This window comes from Schistocerca serialis, chromosome 4 (assembly GCF_023864345.2).
Source record: "Schistocerca serialis cubense isolate TAMUIC-IGC-003099 chromosome 4, iqSchSeri2.2, whole genome shotgun sequence".
Taxonomy (NCBI): domain Eukaryota; kingdom Metazoa; phylum Arthropoda; class Insecta; order Orthoptera; family Acrididae; genus Schistocerca; species Schistocerca serialis.
The window spans coordinates 15,815,259-15,840,122 of record NC_064641.1 but is presented as its reverse complement, the minus strand read 5'-3'; the positions used below and the strand labels follow the sequence as shown (position 1 = coordinate 15,840,122).

General features: G+C 41.6%; 1 protein-coding gene across 1 annotated transcript in view; it reads left to right on the top strand.

Annotated features, from left to right (window-relative positions):
* The window catches only part of LOC126473669 (solute carrier family 22 member 7-like), a 241,284-nt gene extending 216,994 nt beyond the window's left edge, over positions 1–24,290 (top strand). The window contains exons 8-10 of the mRNA XM_050100902.1: positions 5,432–5,646; positions 9,692–9,879; positions 24,036–24,290. Of these exons, the coding sequence (XP_049956859.1) occupies positions 5,432–5,646; positions 9,692–9,879; positions 24,036–24,224 (592 nt within the window). The 3' untranslated portion in view covers positions 24,225–24,290. The remainder of the gene's footprint in view (positions 1–5,431; positions 5,647–9,691; positions 9,880–24,035) is intronic.
* The last annotated feature ends 574 nt before the right edge of the window (positions 24,291–24,864 follow it).

Sequence of the window (24,864 nt, the reverse complement as noted above, 5' to 3'; positions counted from 1 at the left end):
ACGGGTGGGCCGTATGTGCATATCTGCTTGCTCGTCATTTACTGGCTCGTGAACAACAACGACCTTCCCTACCCTGTATCGTTACTGATGAGAAATGTTGTCTTTATGCTAACATGGGGAAAAGAAAGGATTGTTTGAGACCAGACAAAGCAGCAGCGGCCCTTTCGAAGACCTGCACGCATCCACAAAAGGTGAGGTTACACAGCCGATGGAATAGCGATGGTGTAGTGTACTACGAATTGCTTCCCCACCGCATAACCATTACTGCTCACATTTACTGTCAACAGCTGAGATGTGCTGCAGACGCAATCCAAAAACGATGACCAGGAAGACTGCGCGAAGCGATGTTACTCCACGATGAGGCCTGTCCGCATTCCGCTAGACTGACAAAAACACTATACAGGAGATGGATTGAGAAGTCACTCCATGTCCACGTTATTTACGTGATCTTGCACCCTCAGATTTTCACCTGTCAGCTTTCTACCGAGAAACGCTCAAGGAACTTCATTTAGCAATGAAAATTCGCTCCGGACATGGCTCAATGGGTACTTCACCTCAAAACCACGTGATTTCTACAGACGCTGAATCGAGAAGTTACCCCAGCGTTCGCAGACTGTTGTTAACTAGTGAAGGAGAACATCCTCATATTATTGGTGACTAAAATCTCTGTTATATGTATCTCTTGTGTTTATTAAACTCATGGAAAGACACTTCGAAGTTGTGCACCATTGCAGTAGATTGGAGCAGGTCGTTATTCTCACTAACAAGGGTGTTTCCTACATTTTCATCTCTGCGCACACGCTTCTTGTGCTTCATAGCAGCTATGGAACGTACAGCACATGTTGGTGAGCTTTGATCAGTAATATTGTCAGAAGTATTTCGGTTGTTATTATCATAATGATGCTACTGTTAGCATCCCAATTGGTAGGCATGATAACGCTAAGTAAAATTTCGCTATAGGTAATTTTTTACTGCGCCTGCCTGGGATTCAGACATCTCAGTTCTCTCGGCTACTTATCATTTTAACATAACTCTGAGTGCACTCTATCTAAACAGGGGCTGAAGGACTTACTCGTTTTAATCACTTGCTTTATTGACCTGGAGCCAGATATTTACATGCCAGGTTTGATATGATTATTTTCTAACAGGCTAACTCGGATTTCAGTGTGGTTTTTGAACATTTTATTTAAATTTTTAAGTGATCTGTATGTTTTCTGGTTAGTATAACTCCCCTGTTACCTCCTACAAATGTTCTTTTTAGCTATGAGAAACCTCTGGTAGATGAAATCGGGCCCTTTGTCGGCCACGGTCAAGACAGAGACAGTTTATCAGGTGAGACTACGTGTTCTAGCTGACTGGGAAACAGCTGACAGACAGCTTCAATAATTCCTCAGTCTTACCTCAATGTTCAATTATCAAAAACGTCAGCAACTACTCCAATGACCAGTAATACTTCACCCCTTTTTTTAATGGATGAGTGAATATTTGTGATACTGCCGAAAATGTTGGTGCAAACCTGTGGTAATAATTCGCCAAGTCCATGAAGTGAGGGTTTTTGCGGTGTGCGTCTGTCATTTAAATGTATAGCTGCTTTCCTAGCAGAATTGAAATACGTTCCATACTCATCAATGGTTTAAATAACGTTGCTGAATTTTGAATAGTGTATTGTTTTTCTCTGGTTTGATGTACTTTGATTGTGACAGTATGCCAGTGTAGTTCAAGTGCTAATGACAATCATGTGCTTGCTTTCTTCCAAATAATAACAACTACAAACGATCTAATAATTTGTTTGGTAAAACCAACTAACTGAATGGCCGTTGCTACTAGAAGCAGAGATGCAGAAAGTGAACAACTAGAAAAAATTACATATGTGGACATAAATGTCCACAGAGCAGTGCTGGGGCAGTGGATAAATAGACTTTACTGTCGTTACTTCGTTATATTAAGCACTTAAGTTGTCTGTGGGTGCTTTACACCTTACCTTCGCCGTTTAAGAAAGCCTGAAAACTGTTTTTGCGTTCGGTCAGAAAGCATACTGATCATAATTTCCAGTCTGCTAGGTCACACAACTCTTCGAGCTCACCGAAAGAAAACAAGTTCCTTCTTGCAATTTACTTAGCAGGATCAGACACTATGACTACAAATAAAAGTTTTACGTTCTAACTGATTGGTATGTTCTTTAAAACTTCACACGCACAAAATATAATAACATCACTAGTAATAATAAGAATATTCCTATCGGAAACAGCACCATTAACAGTTCAGAGGTTACTTCTAAAGGAAGTTCCAAGTCAAACGGTGGCTCTGAGCACTATGGGACTTAACATCTATGGTCATCAGTCCCAAGTCAAATGGTCTAACGTTCTGACTTCTAATCAACAAAAGTTGATTGCTCACCTTGAAAGTGGAAAATTAATCTCGCCACATGGCACACGGTTTTGTCAACATCGTTCGTGGCACACAGACTGTTACTTCCGTGAAATCTAAGCGATCCAAGACGGTGTACGTCCTCGCTAGTTCAGTTCCAAATTTTACGGTAACGCATGCAAGTCTTCCTAGCTTTGACGTCATCCATAGCACAGGGCACGCATGCGTTTGTCTGACGTGGACATGTTGATATCTCGGTGCGAAGTGTCTCTCCTCACTGCTTATCTGGCCGTAGTTATACAGGGTGTTCAACTAAATGTGTTTGCCTCTGTAAGTTACGAAGTAATAGGAGACGGAAATATTTATTGTGGTAGCTCGCCATAAGACACGTTACACTGTCTGCAGAGCTACGCACATAGTTTATTGCGTTATTATACAAAGAGTTACAGCAAAAAGATACAATTTTTTAAATGGAACAATAGTTGTTTCTATCATGCACTGGAATCAGTAACACCAGCTGTGTATACATAAATTTAAATTACATTCCTATCACTTTTAGTTTAGGAGCTACAACCCTCCAAAGTTTCAGGGGCAGAAACCACACGCTGTACATAATACATGGCTTTGTGGTGGGTGATGGATGTTCTGGAGGTGGGAAGTTGATTTAAATGAGATATTCAAATGTGTGTCCATGTTCGTGAATGCACAATGCAATGCGCCTTCTAAAGGATCTGCAGACGAGATGTAACATCGCCGGTGTCATGGAGTAACATGCGTCCTCGATGCGCCGTTTTAGATCATCTGGGGATGTGGGCTCAGTGACATAAACACGATCCTTTAGATATCCCCACAAAAAGAAATCTAATGGTGTTAAGTCGGGCGACCTTGCGGGCCATGAATGAGGGCCATGGCGGCCCAACCACCTTCCTGCAAACCTATTGTTTAGTTCTTCCACAACAGCACGCGCAGAATGGGCTGGGTGACCATCGTGCTGGATCCGCATATGGACTCTCGTGCATACACACATGTTCAAGGAAACCACCCAAACTGTCGACTATGAATGTGCGATATAACTCACCTGTCAGTGTACCTGGGAAGTAGTGTTGACCGATGATTTCATCCCCAAGGATTCCACACCGTACATTAATAGACCACCTACGTTGACCGTCGACAGGTCGCACCCACCGAGGATTGTTCAAATGGTTCAAATGGCTCTGAGCACTATGGGACTTAACTGCTGAGGTCATCAGTCCCCTAGAACTTAGAACTACTTAAACCTAACCAACCTAAGGACACCACACACATCCATGCCCGAGGCAGGATTCGAACCTGCGACCGTAGCGGTCGCGCGGTTCCAGACTGTAGCGCCTAGAACCGAGAATTGTCTGCGGCCCAATAGTGCACGTTCTGGCGATTCACTGCACCATAATTTATTAACGTGGACTCATCAGAGAACATAACACTTTGCAGAGACTCCAGCGTGAAATTGCGCATGACCCATTCACAGAATGTAACTCTCGCACGGAAATCGTTCCCATGCAGCTCCTGGGTCAGTGACAGGCGGTACGGGTGTAACCTGTGACTGTGTACAATGCCCCACACAGATGTGAGACTGACGCCAGCGACTGCAGCAACGGCTCGTAAGCTGACATGAGGATCGTGGTGTACTGCAGCTAAAACAAACACCTCCGTCTCCTCACTTCTTGCAGTTCTTCGTCTGTTACTGTGGCGCATTACCAAGCTGCCTGTTTCCCGAAGTCGTCGTTCGCCACGTAAGAACGTAATGGCTGCCAGAGCTCATCACCCAGGATATCTTACGACGTACGCCACGGCTGCTTCAGTGGCATCGTGTCGGCACTCGCCAAGCGTTAGCAACATGTCAACGTACCCGTTGTTCGTGTATGCCATCTTCATCCGACATCAATAACTGTGGTATATTGAGCCCCGTTTGTTTGTGTGGGTCGAACTGCCGTGTGCGGCGACAGTCGGCAGTCTAACAGCGCATCGAGGAAGCTTCTCGCCCCGTGACACCAGCGACGTTACAACTCGGCTGCACCACATTTAGAAGGTGCATTGCGTTATGTGCAGCGTGTGTGGTATCTGCCCCTGAAACTTTGAAGGGTTGTAGCTCCCAAACTAAAAGTGATAGGAGTGTAATTTAAATTGATGTATACACAGCTGGTGTTACTGATTGAAGTGCATGATAGAAACAACTATTGTTCCATTTAAAAAATTGTATCTTTTTGCTGTAACTCTTTGGATAATAACACAGGAAACTATGTTCATAGCTCCGCAGACAGTGTAACGTTTCTTATGGTGAGCTACCATAGTAAATATTTCCGTCGCCTGTTACTTCGTAACTTACAGAGGCAAACACATTTAGTGAAACACTGCGTATATCTACAAGGTTCATGAACCATTCAGTTATCAGCTGCACACAACCCTTTCTGACCACGGGTTACCTGATCAGTCTTTCAGTATGCGAGTTCTTCCAGTTCTTCCAGTGGGGCAATGTCGAGGTAGAGATTCCATCTTTGGATGTCACTCTGCCAGAACCGATGGTTATTAGCATCTCCATGTTCAAAGGATACATCACACTGAATGCTTGAAGTTGCTTCACAACAGCACAATTTTCAGTTCCTCTTGATAATAGTCTGGATGCGAAGGATGAACTCGGTTGTGAACTTATGTAATGTATATATCAGGAAATGGAATGGCCTTAAATTAATAGAACCGACAATCCACGTTAGTGTAGCTACTAAGAACATCAGATCAAGAGGGCTTGTTGAGAAAGGAGCTTCAGACTGACCATCCATCTGTCACTCTATATGTGGACCTACCATTAAGTCCATCTAACATCTGTGTAGAATCTTCATAATTTTCTTTGTACAGCGATGGTAAAATCGTATATTTAAGTTCATTTTTTGTACAAACATCGCTTAATGACAATTTTTAAACAGAGTGTACAGTAAAGAATGTGTTGTAAGCCCACTTAACGGAATCCGTTCATGTTGAGACTCTTTGAACGATACGGAATAATGTGCGCATTTCTGGCTGTTACTAGGTCAGTGCACCTGCTGGCTATCTACTCACTGGTGATAGCCGTGAGCCGACTGAGTGCGAACCCTTTCCTGGGGATAGTGGCGCAGGGGGCGGCCAAGCTGCCTGCCCACTTCATGGTGAACTACTTTGCGGCGAGGTTCGGTCGCCGTTGGCCCAGTGTAGGGAGTGCACTGTTGGCTGCACTGGCCAGTCTCCTCATCTTCTGCCTGCTGACTGGTGAGCTGCACCCATGCGTCTTTGTTGATTTAGCCTCTATTTTGTCTAAAAATTGGATGAAAATCATAAGGGATCACAGTTAGTTGTCCAACAGTCAGAGAAGGGAGCTGAGGTAACTAGCTGGGTCAATAATGAAATCAGTAGAAATGGAGCAAAGCCAACATACGAGGTGCATTCAAGTTCTAAGGCCTCCGATTTTTTTTCTAATTAACTACTCACCCGAAATCGATGAAACTGGCGTTACTTCTCGACGTAATCGCCCTGCAGACGTACACATTTTCACAACGCTGACGCCATGATTCCATGGCAGCGGCGAAGGCTTCTTTCGGAGTCTGTTTTGACCACTGGAAAATCGCTGAGACAATAGCAGAATGGCTGGTGAATGTGCGGCCACAGAGAGTGTCTTTCATTGTTGGAAAAAGCCAAAAGTCACTAGGAGCCAGGTCAGGTGAGTAAGGCGCATGAGGAATCACTTCAAAGTTGCTATCACGAAGAAACTGTTGCGTAACGTTAGCTCGATGTGCGGCTGCGTTGTCTCGGTGAAACAGCACACGCGCAGCCCTTCCTGGACGTTTTTGTTGCAGTGCAGGAAGGAATTTGTTCTTCAAAACATTCTCGTAGGATGCACCTGTTACCATAGTGCCCTTTGAAACGCAATGGGTAAGGATTACGCCCTCGCTGTCCCAGAACATGGACACCATCATTTTTTCAGCACTGGCGGTTACCCGAAATTTTTTTGGTGGCGGTGAATCTGTGTGCTTCCATTGAGCTGACTGGCGCTTTGTTTGTGGATTGAAAAATGGCATCCACATCTCATCCATTGTCACAACCGACGAAAAGAAAGTCCCATTCGTGCTGTCGTTGCGCGTCAACATTGCTTGGCCACGTGCCACACGGGCAGCCGTGTGGTCGTCCGTCAGCATTTGTGGCACCCAGCTGGATGATACTTTTCGCATTTTCAGGTCGTCATGCAGGATTGTGTGCACAGAACCCACAGAAATGCCAACTCTGGAGGCGATCTGTTCAACAGTCATTCGGCGATCCCCCAAAACAATTCTCTCCACTTTCTCGATCGTGTCGTCAGACTGGCTTGTGCGAGCCCGAGGTTGTTTCGGTTTGTTGTCACACGATGTTCTGCCTTGATTAAACTGTCACACCCACGAACGCACTTTCGACACATCCATAACTCCATCACCACATGTCTCCTTCAACTGTCGATGAGTTTCAATTGATTTCACACCACGCAAATTCAGAAAACGGATCGCACGCTGTTCAAGTAAGGAAAACGTCGCCATTTTGAGTATTTAAAACAGTTCTCATTCTCGCCGCTGGCGGTAAAATTCCATCTGCCGTACGGTGCTGCCATCTCTGGGACGTATTGACAATGAACACGGCCTCATTTTAAAACCATGCACATGTTTCTATCTCTTTCCAGTCCAGAGAAAAAAAATCGGAGGCCTTAGAACTTGAATGCACCTCATACAGTCATCTTGTGTAGAGACTATGACGGAGTGATACTAACACACTGGAGATTGGTAAAACTGAAAGAGCAGTGGACATATTTTCATAAAAGAATGGTCGCTTTTCCCATTGCTCGTAGACTGTGGTATAATTAATAACCACCTGTTAGACACTGACGAAATTCAGTAATAAATGACCAAGTACAGTAACATGTGATGATGATTAATATACGCTGTTACACACTCGAATGTTTAGAATACCATCCCCAACGCAAATTTGGTGCGGTTCTTATTCGCCTTGGCCTAATGGCGTAGTGTAGGAAACTATTCTGCTCTGAGCAAGGGGTAATGCACTTAGTTTCCTATTTACAGCAATAAGTCATTGTAAGTAATTGAATCGATCATGAATGGGACAGCAGATTTTATGGGGACTACAATACAACAAGTGCGAAAACGATATACTGTCTTAACTGGACACAAAAAATACTCAAATATGCTGATTAATACAATGTACAGCTATACAGTTAATTCATAAATTTAATCAGCTCGAAAAGAATAGCAAAAATGCTGACAATATGATCAGTAGTATAATAAACTGCTGAAATTTGACCTAAATCATGAAGCGAGTGTAAGTACTCTCTGTGTCAATATTCAGCCACTTCCACAATGGGGAAGAACAAAAATGAGAGAAAAAATCCATATCAATTATGGAAAAAAATCGTTTGCTGATGCTAGATGGCAGTCTTAGTGGCTCACAACTTCTGCTTGTTGCCTGTTGTTGGCCCACAGATAGCTCTGTAAATGAAATGCGATCTACACGAACTGACAAAGGCGAATTACCAGTCCGATTTACCATAATCAGCCCTATGATTTCCGAGTACATTACCAGAGGAACATGACATTGGTTAAAGTTACTGTTTGGTGCAAGCACTATATACAGCTACAAAATACAATCCATTCTGAAAGTGGAGACCATCCACAGCTCATAATTAAACTCAAGTCCAGAATCATGGATTCAATCCAAAAGCTCTTGCTTGGAAAATGTACAAAATCAAATAATTATAATTTATTTCTGCTGTAAGCTGTTGACAATGCTTATTATAATTATACATAAAATGGTTATTTAAGAAACAGTATGAAATTCAGATAGAAGAGAGGAACAACAGTTACTCTATTTTACAAGTTAAGCACTATTTTGTTAGTAACCAAGGATGAATGCCCACATATAAGAAGATGTAGTTTTCTTGTAATATGCATCTGTTTGAAAATAAGGACTACACCACTGAACTTGTTATAATAATTATCTGAGAAGCATACTCAAAATCAATAAACTTTATCAGATAACATCTCAGAATTGGAACCCAATTTATTTTAGGGTATATTTCTTAATAGAAATATAATTTATTGTTTTAAGATGCAAATGTACATTATATGTTGTATCACGCTAGGTTGTTAGGTTTATAGAGACACATTATCAATGTGTGTGCTGAAACAAAAAAATGTGATCACATATTAAAGAACTGGATAATACGTTTACAAGAGATAAATGTTATGATTAGTGCTTTTGTACCTAATCTAAAATACTGAAAATGCTGTAGAATCTCTGCAGAATTTATATTATTCCTATATTATTCGATCATAGGTTTATTTATTCATGATATACCAAATACTTGTCAGATATACATTTAAAGATAGTATCTTCCAGACATTATTGCTACAATTTGTTAAACTGCTTGATGTATTGCGATACAAATATAATAAAAAATTGTAGGTTGAATACTTATAAATTAACTCCATAGTTCAATGAACATACTATTTATTTTAAGATAATTAAGGTACCTTTTATTTCCTTATACTGACTGTTTGGAGCTATTGACAGGATTAAATAACTGTAGCTACACTTAGAAAAAGCAGAAACAGTTGAAGTAGAAATGGAGAAGAAGTGAAATGGTGCATCTGATCTAACTTAAACTTTTATAGTAAAGAGCCTGCTGTGAAGTGTAACACTATGACTGCTAGTAACACTGACAGAATATAATGTAAATGTAGAAACAAATTGGAGTATTTCAAATTGGGTTAAAATGGGATTATTATATCAAGAAAAGAATCCAAACATTTAATTAAAAAAAGGAATCTTAGATTTCAAATTTGATTAAGAAATCCACACATATTAAATTTCAATTGTTATCATTAAATTATGAATGTACGTCTGGAAACTGTAGAAAAAAAGAAGTAAAGGGTCAAAAGAGTTGCCCATATCATGAATTACAACCTGGATATAGTTCTCAGCTGTTTCTTAACACCTATGTGTGTCTGTGCCAGGCTGGATTTACATGTCTGCATCCGAACTACAGCAACACAAAAAGCTAAAAACGAAACTGCTGAAACAAAGTTTGCAAAATTCACAGACATGTGGCGTACATAATGTGTCTTCCAGTGTGTTAGAGTAAGGGTGTGACGTTCCTGTTTAATCGCTGTCCAAGGGAATGACGAAGAGGTTAATATGTTAGCTCGCTCTGTTATTGGCGGGTGAACGTATATATCTCTCTCAGAACTGAACACACAAAACTTCTCTTCCTGCACAGAACACATCGCGGGTGCAGCCATCGTGATGGCGACCATGCTGATGCAGTTCAGCGCCGTCGCCGGTATGGGCATGGCAAACCTGCAGAGCATCGAGCTGCACCCCACCTGCCTCCGCCAGATCGCAACGGGTGTCGAGTATGCCATTGCTGGAATTTCCATGTCTTCCCTGCCCTACCTGGCGCTGATGGTACGTGAAGTGTAAGACGTTGCACATCAGTAGGTGGAAATAAGCCTTACTGCTCGATTACGAGGTTTTTCGTCCAAGTTCAGTCGCAGACGCTGCTTGGGAGGTGCTTTGGATCGTAGAGAAGTATACTGTTAAAATTTTGAGAGCACACGATCGAAGAAGCACTATTAGTTCCTCAGAAGTACACTATCTGAACTATCAGGACCCCCTTCTGTAAAGCGGAATCGACCATTAGATGTCACGAGAGGCTGACGCGCCATTATAAAACGAGGCGGGGAGTACTGCGTTGTCAGTAGGGAAGAAAGAACAGCAGAATTGGACTGTCGGAAGAGCCCAGTGACTTCGACGGCGGACTATTCACTGGCTGTCACCTGAATAGCAAATCCATCAGGCCCATGTTGAGTGCTGATGATGCGACTGTGAAGTGGAAACATGAAGGGACCACCACAGCTAAACCGAGATCAGACAGACTTCATCAGACCTCATGTACTGACGAACTGGGACTATCGATCATTGCAGAGTGTAATCCTCAACAGTCCAACGAAATCAGTTGAAGTAATCACTCGGGAGTTCCAAAGTGATAGAACAGTGACTGTACGTAGGGAGTCAAAAAGAATGGCGTACAATGGTCGATGAGGGGTTCTTAACCCACTCATTTTAGTAGTCAGTTCTAAGTGACACTTGAGGAGGTGTAAAGAGTGACGTGTAACCGCCATGTTCAGTTGTTAAAAACCTTGTCAGGTGGTCTCATAATTTTGAAATGAGAGTTAGTATGAATGTCGCGTAATAAATATTTCGTGTGAAGCGTCGTTGCGACAAAGGTCAAGGTCCATTGTGGAAACTAAGCCACTGAATACTAAAAGTAATGTGATGACGTAATGTTCTGACAGAAATTAATAATGCGGATAATAAGATTAAAACTAAATGTAATATTGTCAATCCGAAGACTGGTCAGCCTCACAGTGCACAGCATACCATAGCAATAAAGCTTAATGATGATCTTTTGAGTTATAATTCGCAAGTTGCAAGTATTTTGAACAATCACTTTCTGAATGTAGCAGCAAAAATAGGGTAAAAGGGTTAAGTTGAAGAAGCAAAAAAATATGTTAAAATGTCACTCCCCAGGACTTTAGGTCTTTAGAAATAGCACCATCATCCACCACTGAAATTAAGGGAATTATAAATATTCTGAAAAACATGAGCTCATGTGGTGTTGATGGAGTGTCTAACAGAATTTTGAAGTGCTGTTCTAATTTAATAAGTGGAGTCCTTAGCGATATATGTAATGCTTCGCTGTCACAGGGAATTTTTCCACACAGATTGAAATGCGCAATTGTCAAATCTCTTCATAAGAAAGAGGACAAGAGTGACGTAAATAATTATAGACCAATCGCATTGCTGACTTCATTTTCTAAATTATTCGAAAAAGTTATGTATTCAAGAGTAGTCTCACATTTGAGTGAAAATAATTTACTCAGCATGTCACAGTTCAGATTGTGGAAAGTTTACTCGACTGAGAATGCTATCTACACATTTACCCATAAAATAGTACGAGCTCTAAATATCAAATTATCGCCAGTTGGTATTTTTTGTGATCTTTCCGTGGGATTTGACTGTGTAGATCATGTCACACTCTTAGAAAAACTCAGGTTTTATGGAATTGAAGGCTATACACACAGCTAGTTTGAATCATACTTAACGAACAGAAAGCAGAAAGTTGTGCTGAATTACACAAATAATGTTGGGAGGGTGGTAAATTCTAATGAATGGGGAGCTATCACAAAGGGAGTCCCACAGGGTTCAATTTTGGGTCATCTACTGTTCCTTATTCATGTGAAAGATCTCTCACTTAACATTTAGGAAGCAGAACTAATACTTTTTGCTGATGGCACTGCAGGAAAAGCAGTTGAAATAGTGTTAAGTATGTCTTTCAAAGAATTATTAAGTGGTTCTCAGAAGATTGACTCTCCCTTAATTTTGAAAAAGCCCACTGTATCCAGTTCTGTACACCAAACAGAGTCATACCGACAATTGATGTAGCATATGAACAGGGCTGAGCTAAGAGGGCAGATTTCTCCAAATATTTGGGTCTTCACATTGATGACAGCTTCAACTGGAAGAAGCATATTACTGGGCTTCTCAAGTAATTAAGTTCAACTTCTTTCGCTCTTCGTATAATCGCTAGTCTTGGTAATAAACAGATCAGCCTCCTAACGTACGTTGCATATTTCCACTCAATAATGTCTCATGGAATAGTTTTCTGGGGTGACTCACCACTTAGACAAGAAGTATTGATTGCAGAAAAGAGAGCAGTGAGAATAATTAGTGGTGTTCACCCAAGGACGTCATGTGGGTACCTGTTCAAGGAGTTAGGTATTTTAACTGCACCATCAGATTACATATATTCGCTAATGAAATTCGATATAAATAATCCACTCAGTTCGTGAGAACAGCGATGTTCATACGTACAACACTAAAGAAAAAAATGACCTTTCCTATCCGTTATTGAAGCTGTCAGTTGCTCAAAAAGGAGTACATTAATTCAGCAACAAAAATCTTTGATCATTTTCCCTATAACATAAAGTGTCTGGCAGGTAGCAGATCAAGTTTTAAATCTAGCTTAAAATCATTTCTTTTGGACAACTCCTTTTATTTCATGGACGAGTTTCTGTTCTGAACTGGTAAAAAAGAAGTACCTCTAAATGTAGTTGCCTGTGTAGAACTAAAAATTTCAGTAATACTAATGTTAGAACTATTCATGTGTGTACATGTAGTATATTGTAACCTGACTTGTTCCACATCGTATCGATAAAATAATCGCGAAAATGGTCTACGGAACATGACATAACCAAACTAAACTAAATTAAGCAATACTTACGACGGACTACACAAAATAAGACACGTACACTAGCGTGTGAGTCGTTCAAAATAAGAATTAATACTGTAAGGGAAATGCTTCATGAGAATAGTTACGGCGGTACACATTCAGCTGCATGCGAACGTACGATTGGAACAGAGGCACGTACATTCTAAGTACTATCATTCCCCCTGGCTTGCGAAAAAGAATTGTGGTTTAAATGCATTTATTCATCTGAGAAAGAAAATAATCGGGCATCGTAATTAAATAAAAAGAAAGACTGCAGGTTCTGAATGTCGCGGCAAATATGACCTAGATATTGAAACTGACGCTGGCGGCCACGAAGGGAAAGAGATGAACACATTCACGTACCTCTATTGTCGAGCAGCGCCCTAGTGAAGATCATCGCCTCCATCTAAATTCTCCATACAAAATTAAATCAATAAAAATCTTCCAAAATTACAGGAGCTGGTGTCCATGGTATCGTAAATGCGAAAATCTTATTGTCTGAGAAGTTGCTTTCATTATTTAGCACAATTTCACTTGGAATTACAGAGCACTTCGTTTATACTTCTTATCTCCAGGACATGAGAACAGCGAAAGGAACCTATTATAAAAACTAATAAACGAAGAGCGTAAATCTTCTTTTGTCCGTTAGTGTTAAACACTTTTCAAATGAATCTTCGGTATGAGAGTCGAATAATTATCTAGACATTTATCAATAAGAAAAAATTATTAAGTTTCTTCATGTTGCCTCCTAGGTCGAATTGTCCGAAGAAATGTCAAATTCCGGGTAATGAGCCCGACCACTACACACTTGTAGTTCTTTCACTCCTTTACACACGTACTTTAATTGCACTGTTCGTGTCTTTTAAGGGATTTCTCTTCACCACTTTGCTTATATAGTTCTGGTGCCGGCCGTGGCTCTTAGCTATCATCTACATCTACATCCATACTCCGCAAACCACCTGACGGTGTGTGGCCGAGGGTACCTTGAGTACCTCTATCGGTTCTCCCTTCTATTCCAGTATCGTTCGTGGAAAGAAAGATTCTCAGTGTGCCTCCGTGTGGGCTCTAATCCCTCTGATTTTATCCTCATGGTCTCCTCGCGAGATATACGGCGGAGGGAGCGATATACACTAATCCGCTAGGCGGATTCGTGCCGGGGACCGGAACGCCTTCCCGCCTGGAAAGCAGTGTGTTAGAACGCCCGGCGACGGTGGACCGATCAACGTGGTGGTGTGTTATGGGCTGGAGCGATCTTCAGGACAGCGATCGTTCAAGGACCCTCCAGCCATCCGAATTTACCTTCTCCGTGATTTCCTTAAATCGCTTATGGCAAGAACCTTCTGAAACCTGAAATGAATACTGGTAAACAATTTTGTGGCTTTCACAATTTTGTGGCTTTCCAGTGTTTACCGGCTTTCCGACAGTTATTCGGAGCTGCTTTCGCGTTATATAATGGCCACTCATAAGTTGTTCATGTGATGTCAAAAAATTGAACAACGGTGTACAGCAGTGCTGTCCACCTTTCTTATGTGTTTACTGTTTTGGCACATTTAACTTATGCCTAAGGTGATGCTTTTGCTGCCGTCAACATAGTCGCTGTTTTAGCATTTCTGCTGTAATTGCTACTAACACAAACGTATAGTACTATAATAGTATTTCAAATAATTATAATTAAAATATCTTGGATTTGCAATTTACATAATTAACGTGAAATTTAGTACTACATAATCGCTGTAAGTTCAGAAACATCTGATGTCTACCTGCTACGAGCTGTTCTTAATGCATCATCTAAATGTGCGTCTGTCAGGCTGGATTGATATTCTCTTGACGCTGGTCATAAATGAAAATGTGGCGTCACAGAAGGCAGAGCGGCTATATGCAGGACGACAAAAGCAACAAAAGAATGTCAACACTTGACAGTGGTCGAGGAGTACTGGACCGAAAGCTCGTGGATTTTAAACCGCTCGCTGCTGCTGGAAGCTCGAAAGAATTTTATCGCTCATTGAGTGTAGTTTCTCTACACGAGTTACAAGAAATTCTGGCGAGGAATCATCCTTAGCATAAGCAGCAAGAAATCCATTGTTCATTCGAGTCATTGAGGGCAGCCCATCTGTTGATACAGCAATAAGTTTAGGCAGGTGACTTGCTACCTTCTCAACTTTCAGGAATGTATTAAATATGTCTCACGCTCATGAAGTGGCAACACTTTTACAAACTCCTTCTTAACATAAAATTATGAAAGACCATCCTAAAAAACAAACGACTCCCCTATATCGGAAATATCTGTGCTTCCATCAGACAGAAGTGAATAATATACTCTTTCAGGTCCTGATATAACTGAGATTCTAAATTTTTAGAAATCTGTTCCAAGCGCAAATTTATTTTTGTGACTGTCTAACGGAGATTCCGTGATACTGAGCATTGCATCTTTAACTACTTATAACTGAAAGGCTTTTTTTCTTTTCGCTAAAACACAACAGACTTCGTAAGAGGCCAATTTAGATGTCAAGTCTCTGACTTTATATTTTCGTAATTCAGAATTAACAGGGAAGTGAGCGCTGAAGTCCGCGTGATTTAACGAAAGCGACATTCTACATTACTTTTCTTGGGAACAAACACACAACCTTAACACAATAAATACATGGGTTTTCCTCTTAATTCGAGAAAACAATATTGCTCCTCCTAATCGCTGTTAGAATTGTAGGTTCTTCGTCTTTAACCCATACTTTATTAAGAATTAGCTATCACAAACTCACAGGCTCTCAATTTATACCGGGTAGTGGCAAAAACATTGTACAGGAAGATGCTATCGGTAGAAACAACAATATAAAGAAAGAACTTGTTGTTTGTTGCATAGTTTTGTTGAGACTAAAGTGACTGTCTTCTATTCCAAAACTGCGGTCTAAAGTCTAATGTTTGTTCAGAGTAGTAACGAGTACAGATTTGTGTAATAAAATGTGTTGTTCTGAAATTTGTTTTAATAACAGAAAATGTCGGTGTTTAAATTTTTTTATGAAGGGTGCCAGGAGAACATATCACGGGCACCATGGCTCATGGAGCTGCTGGGTTGGACAACCCTGCTGTAAGCCTTTATGCTTCGCTTGGGGCATATTTCAGAGTACTTGACGGCCCAACACAAAAGTTTTGTCTGTACATACAGTGTTGAGGATTAGTGGACAAAGTACAAGACCGTCGTACAATATGCATTAGATAAGTATGTGCAAATCAAGATCGTAAGAGATGGAAAAGAGCCACCGTGGTACGACAACCGAGTTAGAAAACTGCTGCGGAAGCAAAGGGAACTTCACAGCAAACGTAAACATAGCCAAAGCCTTGCATACAAACAAAAATTACGCGAAGCGAAATGTAGTGTGAGGAGGGCTATGCGAGAGGCGTTCAACGAATTCGAAAGTAAAGTTGTATGTACTGATTTGGCAGAAAATCCTTAGAAATTTTGGTCTTACGTCAAAGCGGTAGATGGATCAAAACAAAATGCCAAGACACTCTGTGACAGACTAAAGGCCGAAATACTAAATGTCTTTTTCCAAAGCTGTTTCACAGAGGAAGACTGCACTGTAGCTCCTTCTCTAGATTCTCGCACAGATGACAAAATGGTAGATATCGAAATAGATGACAGAGGGATAGAAAAACAACTAAAATCGCTCAAAAGAGGAAAGGCCGCTGTACCTGATGGGATACCAGTTCGATTTTACACAGAGTACGCGAAGGAACTTGCCCCCCTCTTGCAGCGGTGTACTGTAGGTCTCTAGAAGAGCGTAGCGTTCCAAAGGATTGAAAAAGGGCACAGGTCACCCCGTATTCCAGAAGGGTCGTCGAACAGATGTGCAGAACTTTAGACCTATACCTCTAACGTCGATCAGTTGTAGAATTTTGGAACACGTATTATGTTCGAGTATAATGACTTTTCTGAAGACTATAAATCTACTCCGTAGGGATCAGCATGGGTTTCGAAAAAGACGATCGTGTGAAACCCAGCTCGCGCTATTCGTCCACGAAACTCAGAGGGCCATAGACACGGGTTCTCAGGTAGATGCCGTGTTTCTTGACTTCCGCAAGGCGTTCAGTACAATTCCCCACAGTCGTTTAATGAACAAAGTAAGAGCATATGGACTATCAGACCAATTGTGTGATTGGTTTGAAGAGTTCCTAGATAACAGAACGCAGCATGTCATTCTCAATGGAGAGAAGTCTTCCGAAGTAAGAGTGATTTCAGGTGTGCCGCAGGGGTGTGTCGTAGGACCGTTGCTATTCACAATCTATATAAATGATCTTGTGGAAAACATTGGAAGTTCACTGAGGCTTTTTGCAGATGATGCTGTAGTATATCGAGAGGTTGTAACAATGGAAAATTGTACTCAAATGCAGGAGGGTCTGCAACGAATTGACGCATGGTGCAGGGAGTGTCAATTGAATCTCAATGCAGACGAGTGTAATATGCTGCGAAAACATAGAAAGAAAGAAAGATCCTTTATCATTTAGCTACAATATAACAGGTCAGCAACTGGAAACAGTTAATTCCAAAAATTATCTGGGAGTAGGCATTAGGAGTGATTTAAAATGGAATGGCCATATAAAATTAATCGTCGGTAAAGCAGATGCCAGACTGAGATTCATTGGAAGAATCCTAAGGAAATGTAATCCGAAACAAAGGAAGTAGGTTACAGTACACTTGTTCGCCCACTGCTTGAATACTGCTCACCAGTGTGGGATCCGTACCACAGAGGGTTGATAGAAGAGATAGAGAAGATCCAACGGCGAGCAGCGCGCTTCGTTACAGGATCATTTAGTAATCGCGAAAGCGTTACGGAGATGATAGATAAACTCCAGTGGAAGACTCTTTAAGAGAGACGCTTAGTAGCTCGGTATGGGCTTTTGTTGAAGTTTCGAGAACATACCTTCACCGAGGAGTGAAGCAGTATATTGCTCACTCTTGCTTATAACTCGCGAAGAGACCATGAGGATAAAATCAGAGAGATTAGAGTCCACACAGAGGCATACCGACAATCTTTCTTTCCACGAACAATAAGAGACTGGAATAGAGGGGAGAACCGATATAGGTACTCAAGGTACCCTCCGCCACACACCGTCAGGTGGCTTGCGGAGTGTGGATGTAGATGTAGATTCCTAACCTTTCTTAGTGGAATCAAACATTAGCTAGTACCACCATCCCCAAGGCCTACCATCTGTTGCCCCCTCCCCCTCCCCCACACCCAACCTTACCACCAACTTTAGCACCTAACTAAAGTGTAGAATGAAAGACTTTTCTGGGAACACTTTTATTTTTAAAATGATAAAAAATGAATTATATTTAGTTTGTGTATGTGTGTTTGTGTGTGCATGTGTGAGGAATTCGTGGTGCAGTACAAATCCTTCTCAGAAAAGGAAAACTAACAGTCCACAGTGAGTGTAGACACTTGTTACAAAGCATGCTTCCCCTCCATTACCGCTTTCCACTGCGGCACTTGTTTGACCTGCACGCTGCAACCCCATTTGAAATCAAACAAGTTCAGATGTGTGCACCATACTTACTATTCGTAAATCACTTCATTGCTGTGTTCCTTACTTCTGAACTGGCAGATTTGGACGACTTCAGGCTGCTAATGCTTTGTATCTAACCACTCTTATAAAAAAATAATAATAAAACTGTGCACAACACTATAGTGCACAACTTATAGTTACTGGCTTGTTATGTTGTCAATTAATTCATTTATCTGTTTCAAAGCGAGTTATGAAGCAGTTTCTGGATTACTGCAGTTTCTACCTATGAATTGGAGAAGACATTTTCTTCAAATATTTATCTTTGGTTACGTATATGTCTCTCTTTTATCATCAGTGATGTACAGGACAAAGCACAACATACGTGTGTAGTGGGTAGACCACATGAGGAACCTGTAACGTCCACCACATTGGTACTACTAATTGAAAAAAAGTGATTCTTGATGACTTATATAATCAATATTAGAGTCCTACAAAGTTGTGATAATAGCAATGATCTTTCGAAAGTAATTTAGTTTCGTGGCTGAAAAAGAATCAAATGCTTTACTTTTTATCCCTCAGAAAATTTCATTTTAGCCCTCAGGGAGCTATTACCTCCAGGCTGAGAACCGCTGGTATAGGAGCTTCTGTGTTCTCGCTATACTTTTGATGTCAGTGAACCATTCCCTCATGTTATGCTGATAATATTTGGCAACATGATGATCGCTTGAGACCGAATCTAGTAGAAAACAGTAAAAATTGTTAAAATAACAACTTCTGGTGGTTTTAAGATGTCTTTTCTGGTTCTTTTCAGTGACGCACTGTGTCTTAGGAAATATGGTCTGCAGAACAAAAAAGATTCATTGTTTCATTCTCCTCGCCCCATATGATGGGGAATGGTCTGCCAGCGGTACGAATAGCTGAAAAGTCTAAAATATGCGTAAGATCGAAACTATATACCGTGAATAAATAGCAAAACATTTTTTTTACTTCTATATCGATACCCCACAATCCGCATTACGGTGCTTGGCGGAGGATATCCTGTGCCACTACTAGTCAATTCCTTTCCTCTTCCACTCCCAAATAGAACGAGAGGAAAAAAGAGTAGGTATATGCCTCCGTATAAACCCTAATTTATCGCATCTTATCTTTGTGGCCCTCACGCACAATGTATGTTGCAGGTAACAGAATTGTTCTGCAATCAGATAAAATGCTGGCCCTCTAAATTTCCTCAGTAGTCTCCCTCGAAAAGAACGTTGCCTTCTCTTCAGGCATTCTCTTTTGAGTTCCCGAAGCATCTCCGTAACACTTGCGTGTTGTTCGATGCTATAGGTAACAAAGAAACCTAGCAACTCGCCTCTGAATTGCTTGGACACCTTCCTTTAAGCCGACCTGTTATGGATCTCAAACATTCGAGCAGTACTCAAGAATAGGTTGCACTAGCATCCTATATGCAGTCTACTTTACAAATGAACGATACTTTCCTGGAATTAGCCCAATAAACCGAAGTAGACCATTCACCTTCCCTTCCACTATCCTCAAGTACTCATTCGACTTCATATCGCTTGGCAACGTTGTTGTTGTTGTTGTTGTTGTTGTGCTCTTCAGTCCTGAGACTGGTTTGATGCAGCTCTCCTTGTTACTGCATCCTGTGCTAGCTCCTTCATCTCCCAGTACCTGCTGCAGCCTTACGCCCAGATATTTAAGCGAAGTAACAGTCTCAAGCAGGACACTTCTAATTCTGTATCCGAACATTACAGTTTTTTTTCTATTCATCCGCATTAACTTATTTTTCTTCATTTAGAGCCAACTGCCATTCATGATACCAAGCAGAAATTTTGTCAAAATCATCTCGTATCCTTCTATAGTCACTCAAGTTCGACACCATACCGTACACCACAGCATCATCTGCAATCAACCGCTGATTGCTGCACACCTTGTCCGCCATACCATATATGAGTCTCAGGAATTCTGAGACCATGCCGAAACCTCAACAGTAGTTGCTCATTCTACCACGGACATACAAAGAGAAGCGAACAGGGGTCTTCATATTATATATGTCGATACAGAAGATTTAATAAAATATGTTTTATTTACTTATAATTATTTACTTATAATTTATTTACTTATAAAACAGAAGTACAACTTACATTTTATGTTTGCATGCAGTAGTGTTCGTGTATTATGCTTCTGATGGATGACGAATGGAATTTATGTTATAATTCCGAAAAGAAAATTTTTATGTAATATAATTACACTTTTAAAATTTTGAGATTTTTTTTACTTTACTTGTACTGTGAAATCTAAATTCTTGCTAAATTACGTGATTCAACAGTAACAAGAAGTACTTTATAGGCTTTGATGAATGAATTTGCCAGTATCAAAACATGTGACATGAATGGTCGAATCTTTTGACTGCATTGACTTAGAAGCTTAAATCATTTACGGATCCAAGAAACGATAGATCTTACAATTAGTCAGTGAAATAAATTTGAATATGATACACCAACCTGTTCAGGAGAAAGAGGCGTCCTAACAGACGGACAAAATGGTTCAAATGGCTCTGAGCACTATGGGACTTAACTTCTGAGGTCATCAGTCCCCTAGAACTTAGAACTATTTAAACCTAACTAACCTAAGGACATCACACACATCCGTGCCCGAGGCTGGATTCGAACCTGCGACCGTAGCGGTCGCGCGGTTCCAGGCTGTAGCGGCTAGAACCGCTCGGCCACCCCGGTCGGCAACAGACGGACAGATGGATAAAAAACGACAAAAATTTTTGTTCGAGATAGATGATTACACATTAACAATTTTCTGATTTTTTTCATTGCTTGTACTGCAAAACCTTGCTTCTTACCAAATTTTGCTGTTCTAGGTCAACAGGCCAACGGGAAATCCCTATACGTTCGGAAGGGGGAGTTTTCGAGTATCAAAATACGTAATATATATGGCCTTAACTTTTGATTGCATTGACTAAGAAGCTTTAAATTTTCACTCCACAAAGGGATTGCAGACTTTAATACGTGACGTAAATTTGAACTTGATATTTCTACTTGTTCCTGAGAAAAATTGTTCTAGACAGTCGGACAGATAGACAGACATACAGAGAGACGGACGACAAAGCAAGGCTATAGGACTACCGTGTTTACAGGTTGCCGCACGGAACCGTAAAAATAAAAAAATAAAAATATTTAAAAGACGTTGCTGACGGATAAAGATGTTAAAAAGTAACCTGCACCGTCACTAAAAAGCTGGAGAACTTGAACCAGGAAGAAATTGTAGGGTATGGCTGTAAGCATAAATGTTCGTTTGCTAGTATCTGTAGAGAGGAAAGTAGGTACTGAAGTGGACGCAGTGGACGAGGGATCGCAGACAAGGAGGAATATCAAGCGTGGGTATGACTGTAATATGAAGAGGAGAAGGGACAGGGAAAGGTAGAGAGGGAAGCGAGAAGGCGGGTTCGTTATATGGGGTGGTAGAGGTGATCTTGATGATGAAATCCCATACCTAGTGACGGAGCGTAGGGGATGATGCGGGAGACCCGCACCGCTTTACTAGGCAAGGTCCTAGTGGGGGTGGTTTGCCATTGCCTTCCTCCGACCGTGATGGGGATGAATGATCATGATGAAGACGACACAACAACACCCAGTCATCTCGAGGCAGGAAAAATCTCTGACCCCGCCGGAAATCGAACCTCGGGAAACGAGAACGCTACCGCGAGACCACGAGCAGCGGACTGTGGTATAGGTATGCAAGAATAATAGCTGTTGCGACGGATAGACGGATAAATATCGGGGCATATTTCGTTTTCTGAGAGGGAGATGGTCGGAAATTTGGTTGGGAACGGATGTGGGGGGGCACGTAGTCGTGAAATACAGGGTGATTCGTATAAATCTGAACTACTTCCTCGGAAAGCTCGTAAATTCGGGGAAGTCGTTTTAATGATCTCAGTAGCGCTGAGAGAACCAGAAGTACTGCCCGTTGGTGCCAAGTTGACTGTCGTTCCTGCCCATGTTGTCCTTTGTCCGGTATAACGCCGCTCTTTCTCGCCTCGTGTTACTTCGTTTGTAGTCTCGTTGGTCACGGTTTGTGGAGTCTGCGAGTGTACAGTTCGGGTCGCGTGACAGTAACGAGCAAATTAGCGATTCGATCGCAGTCTTTAACTGGCAGTAACATGGAGTACACACTTCGAGAGCGAGTTGTTATTGTGAAAACATACTGGAAGACAAACTTGTTGTTTACGACATGACAGACATTCCAGAGAAAATTCTGCATGCGCGATGTTCCAGAAAAGCTAACAATTTTATCATTTGTAAAAAAGCTGTTGACAACCGACGAGCTAAACTGTTGTAGTTGTAAACACAAACCACCACTTAGTGCAGATGCTACTGATAATGTGCAGAGAAGTTCTCTCCAAGGAAATCGTTGCATCGATTGAGCCAGGAGACAGGCATTTCATATGGCACATGTCAGAGAGCTCCGATGAAATCGGCATTGCGACCACACAGAGTGCACGTGATGCAAGAATGCAAGAAACAGATCATGAGAAAAGAATGCGTTACTGTCGATGGTATCAGGGGTTTCTAATTCAACAGCCTCTCCATAACTTAGTTTACAGATGAGACATGGTTGCATCTTCCTGGTTACACCAAAACACGAAACAGTAGACGCCGGGCTGGTGTTAACCCCCATATCGTCCACGAAACAGCACTGCATGATGAAAAGGTTGGAGTGTGGTGCACGGTGTCAGCTTCCAGAATTGTTGGCCCCGTTTTCCTTGATACGACTGAAGACTCTACAGTTTACAAGGGCATCTTCAATACATTTGTGGAGCAGCTAGATGATGTCGAAACAAAACAGGTATTTTACAACAATATAGAGCAACATGACACATGTCTAGCGCTTCCATGCAACTTGTAACATGTGTCTATGGTGATCGATGATCTCAAAAAAATTGTGCCCCTCCCCGATCACCTGACCAACACCCCCTCCTTCCCCCCCCCCCCCCCCCCCATCCCTCGTCAGGCTCCCGAGATATTTTCGTGTGGGGATATCTTAAAAGCGGAATTTACAAAAACAGACCACGGACAACTGCAGAAGTTCGTGAGGCCATTAGTCACGAAATAAACAACACTGGTGAGGATACACGTCGCAGAATGCTGCGGAATATGGTGAAACGAATATAGTTGTACATCGATGTTGGTGAAGGGCACTTCCAGCATTTGCTGTGAGAAACTTGTATGTCTGCATGTATGCATGTAATCTCCAAGTTGTATATTGTCTCTCAAAATTGTAAATGTGTCCCATTATAGGTTCAAATGTTATGACTCAATAAAGCAGTTTGCAAATTAGAGACGAGATAATATGAATGTTGAAGTTGAGTTTTCAGATAGTGTTGGATGTGCTTAGGTGCTCATTGTGTAGCAGGAGAGGTGGGAATTTGATAAGGGTGGTAAAGGGCACAATGAGGGAAACTAAGTAGATGTTGAAAGGGAGAACAGGGTGCATGACGCTCACCGATTTAGAGGGAGTAATAGAACGTTGGTGGAGAATACATCAGTGCAACACTGGCATAGCAGACTATAGGTCAGATCATGGTACATGACGAGGATAGTGTGGGGGTGCAGTCCCCTTTTCGCCCAGTTAATAGGGTTTGTAATCTCATTCTGGTACGTGCTTTCTGCTGGATGGTTGTCAAGGGAGTTTTAGAGTCGTATTAATTCACGTGGAAACGTATCTGTGGTTCGTGTCTCTCATTCTCACTACTTACAAGTATGTTTTCCTTTCGCAGAATGACAAGCGACTTCCCTTCGCCATCCTCTGTGCCCTCGAGCTGATGGTAGCGTTTTCTGTGTCGTTCCTACCAGAATCTGCAATGCAGCGATTGCCAGAGACGTTAAGGGATGGTGCCGTCTTTGGCAGAGGGCAACCTTACTGGAGCTGGAAACCAAAACCACCTCTTCAGTACGCCACAGGATAAAGGACTTCCAGAACTTCCTTATAGTGTAGTTCTACACTGGTCATAGAGTAGCAGCTGACATGTTAATGCGACGCTAGCAGCCTACGACTTCTGTTTGCTGACGTCTTCCATGACTTGCTCGGCCTGCTATGAGTGGTTAACAGTGCAGGTCGAACTTTATTTCAAATCTGTAAACAGTAGCACGAAAACTAAGGCTGACCAGGATTAGATTATAAATTTACTCTCTGGTGCAACTAGCGACTCCTGAGAATCAATTTTTACAAGACACAGGCAATAATTACTGGACGAACTACTTGCAGGATCCGTCTCCACGTCCATCTCCATGGTTTCTGTCTAACCATTTATGACCGCCCTATCGAATAAACGCTACACCAAACTAAACCAACAAAGAAACCGCACCCACTGGCTGTCCAAAGAAAACAAAATATCACAATAGACTAAAACTACACGCTGCACAACTAACAGCCTTAATCTGAGGACTAATCCTGTTATTCCAACGTCACCTAGATTTATACCCCCTTACACCCACACCTTTAATTTTAACACTCCCCCAAAAATGATACTACGCAACTCTCCTCGCTCTCTGTATCCACCTACTACCTCCTCCCCCTCTCCCCCACCTGTTACACCTACAAGCGCT